General features: G+C 42.8%; 1 protein-coding gene across 1 annotated transcript in view; it reads right to left on the bottom strand.

Annotated features, from left to right (window-relative positions):
• The window catches only part of LOC308038126 (ethanolaminephosphotransferase 1-like), a 57934-nt gene extending 44521 nt beyond the window's left edge, over positions 1-13413 (bottom strand). The window contains exon 1 of the mRNA XM_080340409.1: positions 13354-13413. Within this exon, the coding sequence (XP_080196535.1) occupies positions 13354-13404 (51 nt within the window). The 5' untranslated portion in view covers positions 13405-13413. The remainder of the gene's footprint in view (positions 1-13353) is intronic.
• Positions 13414-19509: the final 6096 nt, after the last annotated feature.

The raw sequence follows: 19509 nt of genomic DNA, 5'->3' as shown, positions 1-19509 counted from the left end.
TCTCCTTGAAAGCCATTTGCTTTCCCTCTCTGTGTTGGCTTCTAGCAGAGCTAGAAATGAGAATACAGACAGCAGACATACATGTACACATACACATTGGTTTGGGTGACACACGTAAAATGTGTTTTTATTATGTATTCCTGCATCTTAATCTCCATCCAGTGGATCCAGCACAGCATCAAGTCTGTACTGGTCAGTTGTGTCGGAGGCAAGAGAAAAGATGAGAGGATTAAGGTGAAGGGGGGAAAAAAGGTATGAACAGTAAGAAAAGTAAGAGTAAGGAAAGAAAAGCAATTGAGAAAAACAAGAGAACAAAAAATGAGCCAAAGCAAAGTTTTGGCTACACAGAAGAGAGACAACTGTTCTGGAATGGCAGAGCAGACCCAACCCACCCGTGGGCCAAAAGCACTGTCAGTTATTAAGGTCTTGCACTGCTAAGTACAAGAGGAATGGCACCTTCTGGCTCACACCCACACGGCTTAGAAACACCTGCCCTGATGGCACACTGGTCACATCCACACCTCACAGCACCTGCTGGAGTGGATTTGGGCCTCCTTACACGGCCCTGCACACCTGATACATTACTGAGTATGTTTCAGTTCAAAGTATCTAAAACAACCTGGAAACTACATCGTAATCCAACAATACCACATTTTCAGAGCATGGAAGTAAGAGTTGTGTGTTGTGCATGTTCAAAGACCCAAATGTCCACGTTGGGAGAGTGCTGATCAATGGTAGAAGTCAAAAAGTGGTGCATACTGTCTCCCGAATGGACTATTTCCAAAATAAAGCCTAGCTACTGTCTTGGAGAGACATTCTAGGAAAGAAAAAAGAATGAAGGAGTGCGCTAAACATTAATCAGAGCATACAACTGCATCGTCACTGGTCTCCCTGGCCCTCTCCACCCTTACACTGTGCAGGTGTCCCAAGAACAACATTTTGGAATGACTACACTGAAGAGAAGAATATAAAGCGTGTTCACGCAACCTTCAGAGTCAGGAGAAACAACAAGTTGCAGGAAATGTAGTTGCATTAACTGCTGGGAGACAGTTATTTTAACTCAAGACGGTCCTTATGCCAAGAGACTGTTGCTTTTCTGTACTTAAATTACCTTATTCCAGGTGGCACTGAACTGTACCACATAGTCATATCCATTTAGAACTATAGCATAAAACTGTTGTGAATTGTTTACATTTGAATTGTTGGCATCAAAACGACTCTGTAGGTTTTAATTTCACATTAGTAGCAACAAATTTGCAACACTTCACATTCCTGCCCAGAAATCAGTAAATTTTAATTTTTCATTAACTTCATGAATCAGCTCAGGGTTTATTATCTCCATTGTATACACTGGAAGACTGATGCACAGATGGGCTGTGATTCATCCTAAGAGTATATAGCAAAGGATACAGCCACAATGTTGTTAGAGGTATCGTATACATGTATTTATACATATACATAATTTAAGCATAAGCAATACCAGTTTATTCCAATAAAGTCTGCCCTTATTAGCTCAACTTTATACTTGAGATCACTTTTACAAAAGGAAATAAAGAAGTCTATTAAAAATGTAAAGGCTGAACAGCTTATTTCTCAGACAAACTAACGTTTAAAACAGCTATGCATACAGTAATCATGGTTTAGGTTGCAGTATATTGATTATATGGTCCTGTGATCCTTCTAATATTTTATGTGAAGTTAGATGCTTGTCATGGAAGAATACACTAGCTGTTTCCAAGTGGAAAATATGAGTACCATCTAATGATGGCATAAAGACTTAGATGAAGAACATAAATATTGTGATAACTGCCCTTTTCCTTCAAGCAAACTCAGCCAGGTCAGGCAGAGGTATGGAAGAGCCCCAGCTGTACATCTGTGCTGATGTTCTAACTTCTCAATGGTCCTACAGGCTTGGGGAACCTCCTTTTAAGTCAAACAGTCATTGTATTTGTGTTTCACATGCAAAAATAAATAAATAAATAAAATCTCTATTAGTGAACAATACATGGCAAAAGAGCAAGGGTGAGAAAACTCTTATAAAGAAACTACTACAAGACAAGTAAGGTTTTGCCTCATGATGCACCACAGGAGATGTACCTGTGCACGCCATTACTTCATTATCAGTATTTAATGAATTGAGGTAACCTCTGTGTACATGTAAAAGGATAAGGTGCTTCATATTTTCTGTGGGGTGAAACACCAAAATGAGAGCAGCTGAAATGCAGTTAAGTTTCCCCTGCCCCTTACTCCACATAAATGACCTTGTTCCTTCACTCTAAAACTGGTTCAAAGTGTTACCAAACTTTTAAAGTGTTATCAAAGTTTTAAATGGGTTTTGAACATGTAGTCATTTACAGCTGTTCAAAATGAATGAAAAGGGGGGAGGGGGAACAAAGCATTTTCTCCTCCTCCTATTTTAACTTTTCATTAAGGTAGTAGAAGACAGCCTAAACCAGCTGAGAATCAATCCATTAAATTCAAAACGGTCAAAAATATGGTCTTTAAGCAAGTAATCTACTTAAAATAATAACTCTGCAGGGTGGCCTTCCACAATATTTGCACGATGATATATTTCCAGAATGCTACCTGGACTGATCACTTCTCCAGCAGGCAAAAATGCAAGTTTGTTGTCATTTGACCTATACTTAACACACAGGGACCTATATCTCAACCGGAAAAATTTGAGGGATCTGCTGATGGAAAAGCTTTAAAAAACTGATGTTCCACAGCTTACCTTTAAAATAAAACAAAGATTGATTTAAGCAAGTGATGAGGCTTTACTGTCTACTGCGTATGACCCGGCTACCCCTTTCAGGGCCAGTGCAGCATGGGTGGCCCCTCTCTTGGGTGCCATGGGCAGAGGCTGCGGTGCCTGAGGGTGCCAGCCCTGGTCCCTGGGAGTTTTTGGGTGAACCCCTGCCGGTGGGTTGGGGGACTAGGGAGAGGGGGACGGGACTGCCCCCGCTGCCCCCAGCCACCATAGCACCCTGACAACTACCAGTACCTTCCTATGGCTTCTTTGATCGCATCCTCTCTATGGTAATGCTGTTTCGCAGCATGTGTGTTTTGCAGCTGACAGGAAAGGGGATAGAAGGAAAGAGGATGGATTGGGCAAGGAATATTCTCTTTTGCATTAGACAAGATTTTTTGCTTTTGAAGGCTGCAGAATGACCCTCCCAATCTAGGGCATGAACCAGTTGTTATTTAAGAGACCCTGGTGGGAAATCTGCCTTCTGGGCAAGTGGAATTTGCAACATGCAACATGAACTTTCCTTCTCTGGTATCTTACACTTCTGGAACCACACAAGAAAATACTGAAATACTGACACATTTGGTAACAATTTTCCCTCCACCTTTCAGATTCCTAGAATACATTAAACATGTGGGTTTTAATTCTATTTTATATACATTTTTACAGGTTTGTAGATGTTATGGGACACAGTTTGGGGTTTTAACAAAAGCTTCATAAAGGGAAAGAAGAGAAGTACACTATAAAACAACAAAGCTATACAACATTGTGGATGCCAAATGAATTCCAAATGTTCAGCAGTTTGAAAGTGCTGATGTATTCCAAAACACAGTCCTGCTATTTCTAATAATAAAATTACATCATAGCATGATTTAGTTAATTATTCATAAATAATGGCTTAGATTTATTATAGTATCTCCTATTACTTAAATAGTTTGGACTACTCTGCCTTTTTCCCCCATCCATATACATATATATATTTTCTTATTAGGTCACCAATACCTAAGTCCAGGAGTTAATCAACCCCTAAGACATCTAGGGCTGAAGCACATCACGGATGAGTAGAAACTAATGAGCAGGGTTTGTAAGTTAGCCTGGAAAAGAGTAGGTGGCGGTTGGCATCTAATTGCATCCTCAGATGCAAATGCTTGTCTCTTTGGGGCTCTGAGGTTGTGGACTCTTGTTACTGGTGGTCATGTTGTCTGCACCAGGGCTGGATGTAGCTGCACTGTGAGGGAAGAGGCTGCGCAAGTCAGGCTCCTGATCCATTGTCTTCCCCTGACTTTGCCCTCGTTCAGTTCCATTAGCCTGTGCATATCTATAGCAAGGAAAAAGGGTTAAATTTTCCTTCCATCTTAAACTGCTCCTAGTAGAATACTCGAAATACAGTGTGATGGTTTGGGCAAATCAACAGTTCTGGTTTGTATAAGTCATCAGCAAGCTGTTATTACGTAAACTGTTGTCCTGGGGATGCTTCTTTGTAAATGTGTACACATCACTCAGACCTTCCCATCTTCAGGAATCCTGACACATGCAGTGGGTCACACACCACATCCTGTCACCTAATGGAGGTACATGTCAACTCATGTCTATGAGGTCATGGTGCACCAGTGTTGTGGGTTGGGACAGGTTGCTCCTAGGGAGTCATGCCTGCTAGCGGCACATCCTCTTGCCTGCAGAGCAGTGTCATTGCCTCAAATCACATGAGCTAGTATCAAATTATGGGTTAGCACCACAGCATGATTCCGGTCAGAAGTGACCTCAGCAGGTCTCTAGTCCTACCTCCTTAAAGTAGGCTCAGCCAGGAGCTCAAATCAGGTGCTTGGTGTTTTATCCAGCTGGGTCTTGAAGGCCCCAAGGATGAGGACCACACAACCTCCCTGGGCAACCTGTGCCACTGCCTTACTGTGTTCTTGAGGAAAATGTTCTCCATTTTCCAGCATGAAGATATCTCATCTGAGCTTCTCCTGTTGTCTGTTGTCTTCCACCATGCACGGTTACAAAAAAACTGACTTATCTTCTCAAAGACTTCCCCATAGGTATTGGAGGGCTGCTGCTAGGTGCTCCTAATGATGTATCATCTCCAGGTCAAACAAGTGCCAGTTTCTCAGCATCTCCTCACAGGACAAGTGCTCCAGCCCCAACTACTCTGATGGCCTTTGCTGAACTTGCTCCAGTTTATTGATGTCTTTCTTGTTTTGGGGACCCAAAACAGGACACACTGTTCTAGATACGGCTTAGTAACAGAGGGAAATTACTTCCCCCTTACCTAATGTGCTGTGCTACTGTTAAGACAACCCAGGACGCTGTTGATCATCTTTGCTACCAGGGCACGCTGGGAGCTCGTGTTCAGCTTCCAGCCTGCCACCGTCCCATTTGCCAGGAATAAGGGACTGATGGATCTGCAGAGCAGCTATGCTTGAAATGTGGGATCTATGAGAGACATCAGAGACACACTACAATTGAGAGAGAAGCACATTCTGGGGCAAGAAGTCTTAGTGTGCTGGCGCCAAGACTTAGGTTCTTGCTCAGTATATGAGACTAGATGGATCTGATTCTTCACCGACAGGACTCCAGGGACCCAGACCAGGCAAAGTTGGAGAGGGGGTAATATTGGAAGTCAGCAACCATTTTTCAATCAACAGTAGTCATATTAAAGCTGTTGATTCACTTATCTTCAGGAAAAGGCTCTGTTTAATGTGAAACCTCCAAATATTTAGCATTGAAGCCAAAACGATGGAAAACAACACAGAAACATGATTAAATGTTGAGTAAGGGATAACAGAAGGCTAATGTACATTCATTACTGTGAAGAGACAAAACTAAAGTCTCACCCAGATTGGCAAAAGTACAAATTCTGCTAAAAAGCAAGACCTGCACACTCTCAAGGAACTGCACAAACAAATCCTCACCCATCCCTATTCAAAGATGTTCTAGCATGGCAAGGAAGTTGATTTCTATGTATTTTTTGTGTAGATTTGTCTTTTACAGTCAGTAAAGACAGTAAGATTCTGTGCCACATCTCTGTGCGTGCAAGTACAAACGTGTCTTCAGAGGCACCAGCAGCTCTTTAAAGATCTAAGAGTAGACCAAATTCCCACACACCTGGAGCTCTGCCAGACCGTGTACCTAAATCTCTGGGGAACCCAAAGAAACAGCTCTAGGCCCAAAAGGGCAGACAGATTAAAAGTGGGCTGCAGTTTTCATGAGGGATGCTAAACAGGGGATCTGTACCACATACGCTGAACGGTGGTGTGATCTAGTATCCTAACAAGTAAGAGAGGAGATATTTCACAGAAAGATCCAAAAACCCAGTTCCTCCCTTTGCAAAACAATCCTTATAAGAGTTGTACTCCTAGATTTATAACAAATAATCCACATCTAAACCACAGATGAATCTTTGCAATTAGTCTTCTATTAAAACACAAATTAATAAAAAATCCTGCACATACAAATCCAATAAGTACTTCAGAACACTAACATCTCTCGATAAAGCAATAAAGTGAAATTATGTTGTTGGTATTTGTACTTTTATGAGACTCAACAAGGCATGCAACTCTTTATATCCAGTGTATTTGTCCCAAAAGTGATCTAATGAACCTTTGCAAGCTCATGGGGGTAATGTGGCACTCAAAAACACACACAGTTACACCATCACTGGGAAAAAGTCCTGCAGCAAGTAATATCAAATGCAGCATCTCTATGATGTGATTTCACTACGTTGTTGGCTCATTAGCATTAATATATGATATGCAGAAGGAAAATAATGATTACAAAGCTCTTAGAATCATAAAATGGTTTGGGTCAGAAGGGACCTTAAAAATCATCCAGTTTCAAACCCCTGCCATGGGCAGGGACACCTTCCACTAGACCAGGTTGCTCAAAGCCCCATCCAGCCTGGCCTGGAACATTTCCAGTGATGGGGCATCCACAGCTTCTCTGGGCAGCCTGTTCCAGTGCCTCACCACCCTCGTGGTGAAGAATTTCTTCCTTGTATCTAATCTAAATCTGCTCTTTCAGTTTAAAGCCATTGACCCTTGTCCTATGTATGCCTTTGTAAAAAGTCTAGAAATGCTACATTATGGCAGCTACCATTGCAAAAGGATGAGGAATAAGAAATGGTGTGTGCACAAAGATGGTCTTTCAGAATTATGTAATTCAGTCGGCCCACGACTCTTCTACATATGAATACAGTTACAGAAAATGTAAGGGTAATGAATGATTTGGTTTATTTCACATATTATTCAACAACTTTTAATTATACCCCTAGACTTCCAATCCATGAAAGTAATATGAAGAAGACTGCAAGACTTTATTTGTAGAACAGTGGGCTGTTGACTCACTGGGTGTGTGGAAGGTGGAAAACATTAGTTTTCACTGCCTCAAATACTCAAGGGCTTTATTAAAATGAGGTGGCTCGCAAAAGCTAACTACAGCAGATAAAACTGATTATAACTGTTTTAAAATAATATTTGGAACTAAAATTTAGGAAAAATAAACCTGCAAAATCACTATATAATAAAGACTGTACTCAACATGTATCAAATTGTCCATGCACAATCATGAATGGTATTTACTGTCTCCTAAAAAGTTCCAGATACATATGCAAATGAAAGTCTCCTGTCCTAAATTTCCAAAGTCATGTAAAATCCTTGTGCTACCAGAGTCAAAAGGGAAACTCCTGTTCGATCAATGTAAGTAGAATCCACTCTGTTTCTAAATCTCATAGTTACACACATAGCCTTGGAAACACATAAAGACTTAGGAGAAATCCAGTCTTGTATTTTTCCACACTGCACCAATCCTGAACTTCCAGAAAGTAATTTTCTAGATCATGCTTAACACAGTTTGCTTTTTTGGTATGAGTCAGTTCGAGAGAAACAATCAAGCCTTGAAACATGATCATCACTCATCTGATCTTCTTTCTCTAACCTACCAAAATGAGGATTGGGATGTAACGTGAGAGATCTTCTGGTCCAGCACATTCACCTAATGCAGGATCATATTTAAGAGATCTTCAGGAAGCAGATGAAGTTACCATGAGGTAATGAGCCACAGGCTTCCAATTGCTTGCAATAAATGACCATGTTGGCAGATTAAAATAGAACACATTATCCATAACTTTGCTAAAAAGGTGTAAGCAACTGTTTATTAACTCTTAGCACTAGATTTTAGATCCTCCTTGAGAGAAATTGAACCATTTCTTAAGACTGATAAAACCATCACACAATCCCCCCAGTACCTGTTTCAGCACTTAAATATCCTTATCGACACGAGACTGACATAGCAGCTGCCTTAAATTTATCTTTATGCAGCCACAATTTACATGCTGTCTTTCTTGAAAAGAGCATGCATGAAGACTAACTGTCTGTTATGCTCTCACTCCCACAGTACTAAGATTGTTTCTCACAGTTCATCTTTTCTAAGCCTCTTAAAATTCCTGATGCCATTCTGAGGATGGTAAACTATGCGCCAAAGCAAGCAGGACACACTATTCCAGCTGATACCTGATCAGTACATCAGCTACAGCAGTATACGTAACCCTTTGACACATTTACTACACTTCGCACTTAAGGGCTTTTTTCTCTTTATTGTAACATCCACAACATTGTTGACACACTGATCCCCAGGTATCTATTTTGCAGTCTGTTGTCTCTTATTTTATGTTCAAAATGTTGATTTTCTTTCCCTTAACCACTGTAAATTGTTTACTGAATTTCTTTGTATTGATTTCTGGTCATTATGTTCCTTTTTCAAGAACATTTAAATCATAAGCCTATTCTTCAAAGTGCTTTAGTATCACATGAAAATTTTACAACAGTAATCTCCCTTCTGTTAATTAATGAAAGTATTGAACAGCAATGGAGCCAGGACAGAGACAGCTCTGCAGGTAGATTCCCTTTTGATAGAACCTCCTACTGTGCCAGAGAACTTAAAATTACTCGTTAGAGAAATGTGTTTCCATTTTACACGGATGTAATCTTACTTACTTTTACCTACTTTACTTATGAGAACATGAGACAGTATCAGAAGTCTCACTGAAATTAAACCATGCATACCTCATTTACTGGTCATCCCTTCTCTACACAGGGATTTACTCTCTAAAAAGGGCTTAGAGGGTAGAAACAGGGTGGACATACCAAGCCGAAAATGTAGAACCTTAGACCTTAATTTTTAACGTTATCTCTGATTTTTATAATCACCTTTTTCAGGGCCTGTTCTTTGAATCAAGTCTCTATTGTTTGTCCTTAGATCTCTGTTATTCTGAAAGAGGATAATGTTTTCTGGCTTGGAAAATCTCAGCTCATAGGCATTGTAGAAAAGGCAGATTTGCAAGGCAAATCCTGAGATTGCAGTGATGAAAAGAGGCAATGACAACAAGAGCTCATCATCAACAGTATCGCATTCTGGTGAGAAGAAAAGGATAAAGGTAAAGAACCAAATTCTACTTTTATTAGTACTCAGCACCTGGCTGTCTCAGAACTGCTTGTTTACAACAGAAACCCAAACAGGTGGAAAAAAGGCAGTTGTGTAATTCCATGGATGCTCCTCTGAAACAAAAATATAAAAGTAGGAATGATATTACCTCAGTGCTGCAACTGCAGTTGGTTGTAGCATTTTGGCTGTGTCACTCCAGATTCTCGGGAACAGCACAAAATCCAAGTATCGGCTTATTCTGCTCTATAGTTGCAGCAAATCACCTGAGCATGCAACTGTCCTGAAATCAGTACCTGCCCATCTGCCCACAGGCAAGAAAATGGGAGAATTATCACAGCAGCAATACCCAGGGCTGTTGCGCCTGAACTGCCTCATTGACACATCTCTGCCTGTTCGTTGTGCGCTTTTGAGCAGAAAAAGGAAAGCTGGGTCTCTGAATCCCCATTAACATGCAGAAAAAAAAAATGGGAATAGATTTGTAAAGTGAAATAGCTAGGCCTAAGGATCCAATGTCCATGCCATTAAGGATTCCAGAAGGTTTTACATCGAACTGGTTCCAGTACAATACCACGGACTGAATGTATAGGGGATACTTGCGCGTTTCTGGTACATCTGGCTTAGGTTCATTCATTTTTTGTGCTCTGGGATCTCTCTGTGATGTAAACCAAAGGCTGGTAATTGGGTAAAACTTGCTTCAAAAGCACAACATACATGGACTTGGTGATGCTAAAGGGTGCTGAAGTCTTTGCATTCATTAGGTCTGCCATTCCCTTCGCAAAGAACTGCACTTGTTTTGTTGCCAAAGCCCTCCTCCAATTGCAAACAGGAGATAGAAAGCAGCTGAGACATACAATTGTGGCATTCATGGCAGAGAAATGAGTTCAGCTGGGTGAAAATTTTGAAAAATGAATAGTATTTTTTATAGGCCAAATTTACCTTTATGAAATGGAGTTGATTAAACAAATTATTCTTTTAAGCTGTGTTATGATCAGCTCCTGGGTCAGCTCAGTGGATAAATTTTGCAAAGTGCAGGGCATATTAAGCCAGTGACACTGGTGTAAATATAATGCTGCAATGGGATGCACAACAGAGAGATGGATGCCTCTACCTAGTCTCCTAGGCACCTTTCAGGTCTGGAAGCAATACATATAATAGTTTTGGCTCAATATTGAACATGCGCTAATACATCCTTCCATTGATTATCTAGCTTTTCACAGAGCCAACCCATATATCCCTCCACTGTACTCAAGAACAGCGTCCAGCAGGAGACATGCTACAGAGATATTCAGGTGGCTGTAAAAAGAGCTAACCTGTGTCTGCTGGGTACAGTAATCTGAGTTTAGGTCCAGTCCTGTGTATTCGGCAGCAATGGTGGAAGCAATCTCCTCAGCAAGGCTGGGAAATTGGAGGAGCAGGATGAGGTGAGGACCCAGGCTGAAGGGGAGAGCCAAAGAGATGGCAGCCAGAGGGCAATAAGGTTGAAAAGTGGCTGGAAAGCTGCCTGGCAGAAAAGGATCTGGGGGTGCTGGTCAAGCGCCATCTGAACATGAACCAGCAGTGTGTCCAGGTGGCCAAAAAAGCCAAGAGCATCCTGGCTTGTATCAGAAATAGTGTGGCCAGCAGGACTAGAGAAGTGATCATGCCACTGTTGAGGCGCCACCTTGAATCCCATGTTCAGTTTTGGGCCCCTCACTACAGGAAAGACATTGAGGTGCTGGAGAGAGTTCAGAGAAGGGCAACAAAGCTGGTGAGGGACCTGGAGCACAAGTCTGATGAGGAACAGCTGAGGGAATTGGGGCTGTTTAGCCTGGAGAAAAGGAGGCTGAGGGGAGACCTTATCACTGTCTACAACTACCTGAAAGGAGGTTGTAGCATGGAGGGGGTTGGTTTCTTCTCCCAAGTAGCAAGTGAGAGGATGAGATGAAATGGCCTCAAGTCACGCCAGAGGAAGCTTAGATTGGATATTCGGAAAAATTTCTCAAGAAAGCGTTGTCAGGCATTAGAACAGGCTGCCTGGGCAAGTGGTGGAGTCACCATCCCTGGAGGTGTTTAAAAGGCGTTTAGATGAGGTTCTTAGGGACATGATTTACTGCTAGAGTTAGGTTAGGTTATGGTTGGACTCGATGATCCTGAGGGTCTCTTCCAACTGAAATGATTCTATGGTCCTATTCTATGTTCCAGGCCTGTGGGGCGGTGAGAAAAAAGCTGTGGTTGTGGTAGCAGCCCTGGGCGCCAGAGCATGAGGTAAGGAAGAGATGGTGGCAGTGATTAGTGTCTGTTTACTGCACTCCCTCAGCATTTTTGGAGGACTTCAACCCATTGTGAGCAGCACTTCAGGAATGCACAGAGCTACAATCACCTGCCTTGTCCTCCTGCAACATGGAGCACCATGAGGACAGTGCAGATACCCCACCAGCTCAGCAGCACTGACCTCACACAGCTTTATTTCTCTGGGTGTAATCCGTGTAATTTGGATTTATTTCCAGAATGCCCTAGTCCCAAGTCACCTCGGATAATAGAGAACTGACTATTTGATTTCACCTTTCTAAAACCTGTACTTACCACAGTTTTCCAGAACACAGTTGAACACATACTTCCCAAGTGTGTTGGCTAATTCCTATAGTTAAGAAAGCTATCGAACATATTTTCTGGCCTTCGCAATGCTCCAAAGAAACCAAAGTAATTTTAGTGCACTCAACTGAAATGTTTTGCTATGTGAATCTGTCTTTTGGTAACCATTTGCCCTGTAATTCAGAAGCAGTACACAATGATTACAAGTATTTATTTTAAAAATTGTTTTTATTCTTCCCCATCTGCATTTGTTTGCAGCTACTCTCATTCAAGGGATAAGGAAGAACATCATGCAAGTGTTCCTTGTATTTTTACTATAAACTCAAACGTTTTATGAAAGTTACTTAAATAATAATCTCAGTTTATGCCAAAAATAGCTTTTTATTTTTCCTCCAGTGATCTCAGTCAAGACTGCGGCTCCACTGTTCAAGCACAGGCTTGTGCAACTTAACACCCAGCGGCCAGATACAGCTCGCAGCATGTTTTATCTCACTCACACTGGAGACACACAAACAGGTTGGTACATTTTAACATGCTGCTGTGCCTAACAAGTTCCTAGTAAGCGACCTGGAGAAGGCTCTTGTAACTACAGTTACTCCACTGCCATTCACCCTGCAGCGAGCAGGCAGAATTGCCAGCCTGGCGAAGAGAAAGACTTGGTAGGAGCCAGGAGAAGCTGAGCACCCTGTTTGGAGGCCAGGCCGGGAGTGTGTATTGTAAAAACAAGAAGGCAAGAAGCACGGGGAGCCCAGGGTAGGGGCTGCTTTGGGAAACTCAAAATAACAGGTTGGGTGTTGTGCTGGTAGAAGGTGGTGTGCTCTCATACTTTCAACAGCGTGTGGGGTGAGGGTGTGTTAGCAGGGTGGCACTGCGCATTTCAGACAACTGCACCTCAACCAAAGCAAACTCAGATAATCCCCTGCAACACACCTGCAATGTCCTGGGAACAAAACCCAGGTATCTCAAAAGTCTGCAACATAACGTTGGTAAATCCAAATAACTAATGATCCAACCATTCATTTGAATTCTGCATTTATTTGCAAATATCTTATTTGCAAACATGAGGTTTAGTTCCAGTTATTTAAAGTAAGATTTTTTTTTTCTTCCTGGCTTTCTTCTTTATTTCTCAACTCCTGCATATGAAGAATTCACACAGAGCCAGACAAGCACCATCAGCGCACACTTTCTTACAGAAATATCCAACTACACCCAGCCTGCGCTTCTTTCAAACGTGCAGGGCTTTTGCCACTCACTTAAAACCCATTTAACTTTGTTTCCACCGAGACCTGCCACTTCGTGAACACCCAGTTCCTATTCTCATACTCGCCTGACCGGAGCAAGACCCCGGCCAGGTGCAGGACACCCAACCTGCGGGCGCACGCCGACCCGGGGGGCACAGCCGGGATCCCGGCGGACCCTGCAGAGGCGGAGGGATGGCGGGGCCGGCCGGGGCCGCAGGCAGAGCAGAGCGGAGCAAACGGGAGCCGGGACGCGTACAACCGAGAGGACCAGCCGCAGCAGGGGCCGCTGCCCCCCGCCCACTCCCCGCTCCACCCCGGCCTCGGGGCTGAGCGACCCACGGGTCTGGCCGTTACCTTGTACCGGCGGAAGCCCTCCAGCTGCCGGCTGCTGACATACCGCCACATCGCCCCGCCGTGCTCCGCGCCGGGAGGGAGGGAGGGAGGGAGAGAGGGCGGGAGGGAAGGATGGAGGCGGCGGGGCCGGGGCCGGGGCGGGCGGAGGGCGGTTCCCCGGCCGCGCCCCCTGGGCTGGGACCTGCCCCCCGCTGCCGGGCACGGCTGCGTGGGGTCGGGTGTGCCCCGTGGGTTCCCCCGCGGGCTGGGTGTGCCCCCGCGGGCTGGGTGCCCGCCGGCAGTGGCCTCTCCCCGGGCGGCTCCCACCCGCCCACGCCCGTGGGTCCAGGCGCTTCCCCGTGGGACGTTCCTCCGGCCTCGGTGCCAGCCTGCGATTAGCGCCTGTTTGTAAGCTTTTCGTTTCCTCGTGGTCCCGGGCACGGGGGACGGTCCGCTGCAGCCTCCTGTGGTCACATCCATGTAACCTTGCAGCATCAGGCCCTGAAACTATTTTTCTGGTTACAAGTGTTAAAGATGCCCTGTTTGTATTTGTGAAGATGTGCCCGTGAAGACAGTATACAAAACAACAATTTGTACAAGTAATCTGTTTCAGAAACAGGTGACACCGAGGATTAAAGATTTTATTGGCATTCCTTTCCAGCAATAATCTGCCTTTTGCATCTCTTTATTAAAACACCTGAACCAGAGCCCTTCGTACCACATCAGCCTGCAGAACGTTCTGCACCTTCTGATTTCTAGGGAAGCAGGACACGGGTCTAGGCAAAAGGCTGGAAAACATAAGGAGTAATGTTTCAGCTGCAAATGCATCCAGGCATGTGGCATGACACCTTGGGTTACCTTCGCTGTACACTTTCGGAGGGAGAGCTGAAACCATACACATCAGGGTCTGGGATCTTATTGACCAAATGGAATCTATCCAGAAAGAAAATCAATTAAAATCCATTACTCGCAACCTGCGAGCTCTTCCAGGCACCTAATGCATTGTGAGAGCCAGTGTTATTTTACAAACTGTGCAGGTTTGATAGGAATTATATACAAGTTAAAATAGCTAAGTGCAAACTGTATACAATGGTTCTTGTTCTCTATTATTAATTACACATTAATCATTTGAGATGTGCTTACACCTGTGTTCTGCTTCCAGCAGCAACATCTCAACTTCTGCTCTTGAAAACAACCAGAGCTGTAGCACTCAGCTTCAGGTTACTGAGTTAAAGCTTGATTCCAGTTAGGAAAGCTGAAGTGTTTGAAGCTCATCTTTTTAGCAGCCAACTCTAATTAGTGCTCATACCCTGGATTTTTATTTGGGATCCCCCTCACCTCTCATTGTTGTTATCGTGGTTATAATTTGCATTATGCCATTGAATTAATCTACAAGGATATCTAAGAAAAGACAAGTGACTACTACTGTACTCCGCACATTTTTTTTTTAATGCAAGTTACTAAAACTGATCAAACTATTTTATAATTATTACTTTCACTTCTTAACTCCAACACTCATAAGCCTCAAACACAAAAGCAGGAATTCAACTGAACAGCTATTAGGTGTGTGATGGACAGTGGTAGAAAAGGTGCTTGCTTTTCTGAAAGCTAGAAGGTTGAAAAGTGGTTTTTTCTCTTTGCAGGCCCCTAAATTTATGTTAAAAGAATACGTGCTGCCAGAAAGATACAGATATAGAAGATACATAGATATAACAGATACAGAACATGAGTTTTATTTCCTGTTCTTCTCTCAAAACTGTATTGGTAAAGAATGAAACACTTAAAAAAACCCACAAATCTTCATAAATATTCCACAAAACTGAGAGTGTAGAAGAGTGCATATATATATATATAAATGCAATTTCATGCAATCATACTTCAGCATGTTCTGTGTCTGCTAATAAGCCCATCAAAGGATGCAGCAGTAGAGAAGCTATACTAAAGAGAGGGAAACAGACTGGTTACCAGGTGTGGAACATCACAGAGCAAGCTATGACACAAGTAACACAATATTTGAGCATACTGTGGAAATTATACTGACACGTGCTAGCCTTTGATTTAAGAAACTTTATTGATTTAGGCATCACGATTCAGATGAGTGGTTGGCACTTAAGAGCCAGCACTCAGGCAAGCCAGGCCCAGATGTAAGCAAAACCCACAAACATGTGTTTTACTGCTACACTTGATGTTCTTACTGTTTCCATGCACACCTGTGCACATGTTTAGAGGTTATCCTATGGTTATGGTTATGGAATGTGTAACACACAGGACTGAGGCAGTGCTTCCCTCCCCATCACTGCATGGGCTAGCATAAATCTGTCAATATTCAGGATGTCTATGCTGTAAAAGAAGAAAGCTTTCCTAAGGTGGCTAAAACCAGTTTAGAGGCTCAATTTAAGTTTCAGGCTCTTTGCAAACTTATCTTGGCCTGTTAACCTAGTTTATAACTCATGGCTATTTAACCTAGTGTCAGTATTGAATGCTAGAAAACGACCACATTTCTCCTCAAAAATTGCTCTATTGGTTCCAAAGCCAGTTGTCCACTTGCAGTTTCAGTTTGCCCAGCTGAGGGACTTTCTCACTGAATAATCTTAAAGGTGACCTCCAATTTTGTTTGAATGACAGCTGCTTTTTACTGCATCAGCAAAAATATTTAAAAAACCAGAGTTTTTGTGTTTCAGAACATGGCTAGAATTGGCTAATGGTTAGAAAACAAATAAAAGGAAACAATTTAAGCAGTGTAACCAGATTATGGCTTGTTAGCTGTAACAGGGCTCCTCCCTCTGCATTCGTTCTAGAGCAAGCCTGGAGCGCTGGGCCTCGTGCTGGGGAAATGGCCATAGTGTCAGTGGGCACTCGTTGATGAGACACGTAGGATTCTGCAGAGACGTGACGTGTGGCCTGGCCTGGTTCCCACAGTCCGTGTTTAATCTTTGTGATGCTGGAGTTAGTTAAAAGCCATGGATATTACAGTGTGGAGAACCACACAGCTGAGGGACAAGGGGTGCTGCCTATCATAGCATACCAGTTGTGCTGGGTGTGTCTGGTTGCCACACTACAGCAAGGGGATGGGTGACTCTGGGCATGTACAGGCTCCTGTGTTACCAGCAGATACAGTTTGTATGGGAATCCATGTGATCTCTATACATTTACTACCTGAAAACTAAAAGTCATCTAATCTAAAAAGAACAGGCATCAAAGTAGAGCGAGCAGAAGCTGCTGCTTTGCGCAACAGCAGCAAGTGTTTTCTGCACTGGTGCATGGTAACTTGTAAGGCAGTTCTTCCCAGTTCTGGCCTGTTCACAGCACTGAACAGACCTTGCAACCTTATTCTCAGAGTAAAGCAGGCTCATAAAGTACACACCACGTGTGAGGGGATACATTTAAAGAAGATCTACCCTATTTCCCCCCCAAAAAAAGACAGGGTCTTATATTAAGTTTTGCTCCAAAAGATGCATTAGTGCTTATTTTCAGGGGATGTCTTATTTTTCCGTGAACAACAATCTACATTTATTCTTGAACAAAAAATGAACATTTATTCAAATATAGTCATGCCATCACATTCTGTCACATCTGTTACATCTGGCCTGCTGCATACCATTGGCAATTAATTTAACTTTTTTATATGTATAGCTGCCTGGACACTGTTTAAACTGGCTTTTTTTCAAACTCTAACTAGGGCTTATTTTTGGAGTAGGGCTTATATTTTGACCATCCTCAAAAATCCTGACAAATCATACTAGGGCTTATTTTTGGGGGTAGGTCTTATTTTCAGGAAAACAGGGTATCACAAGAAGCAGGAAAAAAGCAGAGTCTTGGTTTGGGGAAATGCAGGGCTGTACCTTTTGGTTCTTAGCTGCTTTATGGCAAATTTTGGAATCTGAAGGTAGGTATTCCTGAGATGAACCTGTGGGACTCATCATCACAGAGGACTCTTTAAACACACAGCTTAGTCCTCATTTCCTCTGCTTCAGATCACAGCTCCTTAGAGGCTCACTCCATATTGTCATGGTGATGAAAGAAAAAGTCCTAGACAAAATATCACATAAAGGTCACTAGTCAATATACTCTATTAATAAATAAACCAGGCTTGAATCCATTCTTGGGCTTTGAGGGCAAGCGGCATGGTACATCTCGTGACCATATAATTAAACTCTCTTCCAAGTCAGGGCAGCCTCGTCCATAGTGCCTACTGAAAACAAGTCCTGGCTTGTGCTATCTCCTCACAGTTGCTGGGAGAATGGCAGCTGGCAGGGCCTGGCCCAGGCCAGGGAGCCGGCTGACACTTCAGCAGCAAGGACAACCACAGGGCAGCACCTCAGCTTCTGCTCTGCCTCCCTCCAGTTTGCTACTGGGAAAGCCTGCTGAGCACTGGCCACAGCACTGCACACCACTTACACAGTTCCCTTCTTCTCAGCTCTGCTTTGGATTACACCAGCTCCCTCCAGCCAGCCTCAAACAGTATGGATACACAAGAATCCCCTCTCTCGGCAGCGCAGATATGCTGGGCTTAAGTGATGCTTAAGATGAACTTTCTGAACTTGAAAGGATCTTCTTGACTGTACATAGTCAGCAGACCCCATCCACTTTTCAACATCTTCTTCTTCCTTGGGCATGGCATCACTTAAGGTTTTTCAAGAACAGTCTTTGTAAGGTCTTCAACACAAGGGTATGCTATGGTCATGACAAAACCAATAGTGCTAATACTGTGTTAATACTGGACCTAAAAGAGGAAATTTCGTTTCTGAAGTTACTAAAACATATTAAGTGTGGTGTTATCAGTACATCAGTAATTTTAAAATCTTGTTGAATTAAAATAACAGGAAGAACTTTCGTAGGAGTAAACTGGTCTAATGATTGAAGTTTAAAAAGTGCCATTTTTTCCAGCTCTAAATATGTGCCTGCATTTTTTTTTTCACCATTTAGAGCCAAAACAGAGTACTTCGATGATAGATGTTCAGTTTCAGCTTGGAAAGTCTTACTTTATTTGCACTTCTCTTGTTAAACTACAGAGACATTTTATAAAAAGTAGGCAAATACACCTCCTAAATGTTACTGTCTGTCAGAAAGTTATGTACTCATATTTCTTTTATAGCACAGAACACAAAGAAATAGCAGGAGAAGACATAAAAATGTCATTCATCACAAGATACCATATGCAGTGCTTGGTGGTGGGACGCTGAGGTGACCGGGCTTGTGCCCAGTTTGTAGCCACCCTGCTCTGTTTGGCAAGTGGGGAAGCCCCCGAGGCCAGAGCCCCTCATGGCTTTATGGCCCAGGGGCAAGGGCTGGTAAAAAGATGCTTCCCGGGTGTGTTGATTCATTTAAAATCTATTTTTGCTTTCGATTCTTAAACGATCAGCTATTAATTTTTTATTTGTATGAATGTAAGAACTTAACTCCATTTGCTTCACTAAAATTAGGCATCCCCTGAGGTTTCTTTTTTTCTCCACAAGTCTACAGCTTGACTCAGCATAGCCATGCAACATCCTGTGAAATGGTATAATTTAGTTTATAGCAGAACTGACACTGCAGCTTTGGGATTAAAAGTCTGAAGTGTTTCATGTTGTTTCCTAGGAAACCATAGGAAGCTTGGAATCACCAAACCGTAACAAGGTCTGCCAAAGAAAACGTTACTTTGGGTCTAGACTGGGGATCTGCCTGGGATCTAGCCTAGGCTTTGGGATCACCTCTTGCCTGTGCTGTAGTTGAAACTTAGAGCTAAGAGTTTAAACATTAATAATGGAGCAGAAAAAGCTAGCAGCTTTAACAGCTAGAGTAGATAAAGCCTATAGATCGTGCTATATGAACTGTAACAACCATATTACAACAGGCTGAAGAGCTAACTGCAGAATCGGCCAAAACCAACCTGGGAGGGTGTAATATCATGTAAGAATATGACAACATAGCAATCTCTTAGTAATGAAACAGCAAACAAATCAAACCAATAAAAAGCAAGAAGACCCCAGACCTTTATATTACTGTTGATCCCAATTATTGCATGAGGGGTGGGGAACTTAACAAAGAGGGTTTGACTTTCATAAAGGAACCTATTTTTTGGCTTGTGCAGAAACCTACAGTCAAACCCTATCAAAGACAAACCATAACCAAGTTATGGTGGCATGCACACAAGTAATTTCCTTAATACCTGACAGATTCATAAAAATCCAGATGACC

Source organism: Nesoenas mayeri (assembly GCF_963082525.1).
Source record: "Nesoenas mayeri genome assembly, chromosome: 2".
NCBI lineage: Eukaryota > Metazoa > Chordata > Aves > Columbiformes > Columbidae > Nesoenas > Nesoenas mayeri.
The sequence above is the reverse complement of the archived record's forward strand: the minus strand, read 5'-3'. Positions and strand labels throughout refer to the sequence as shown.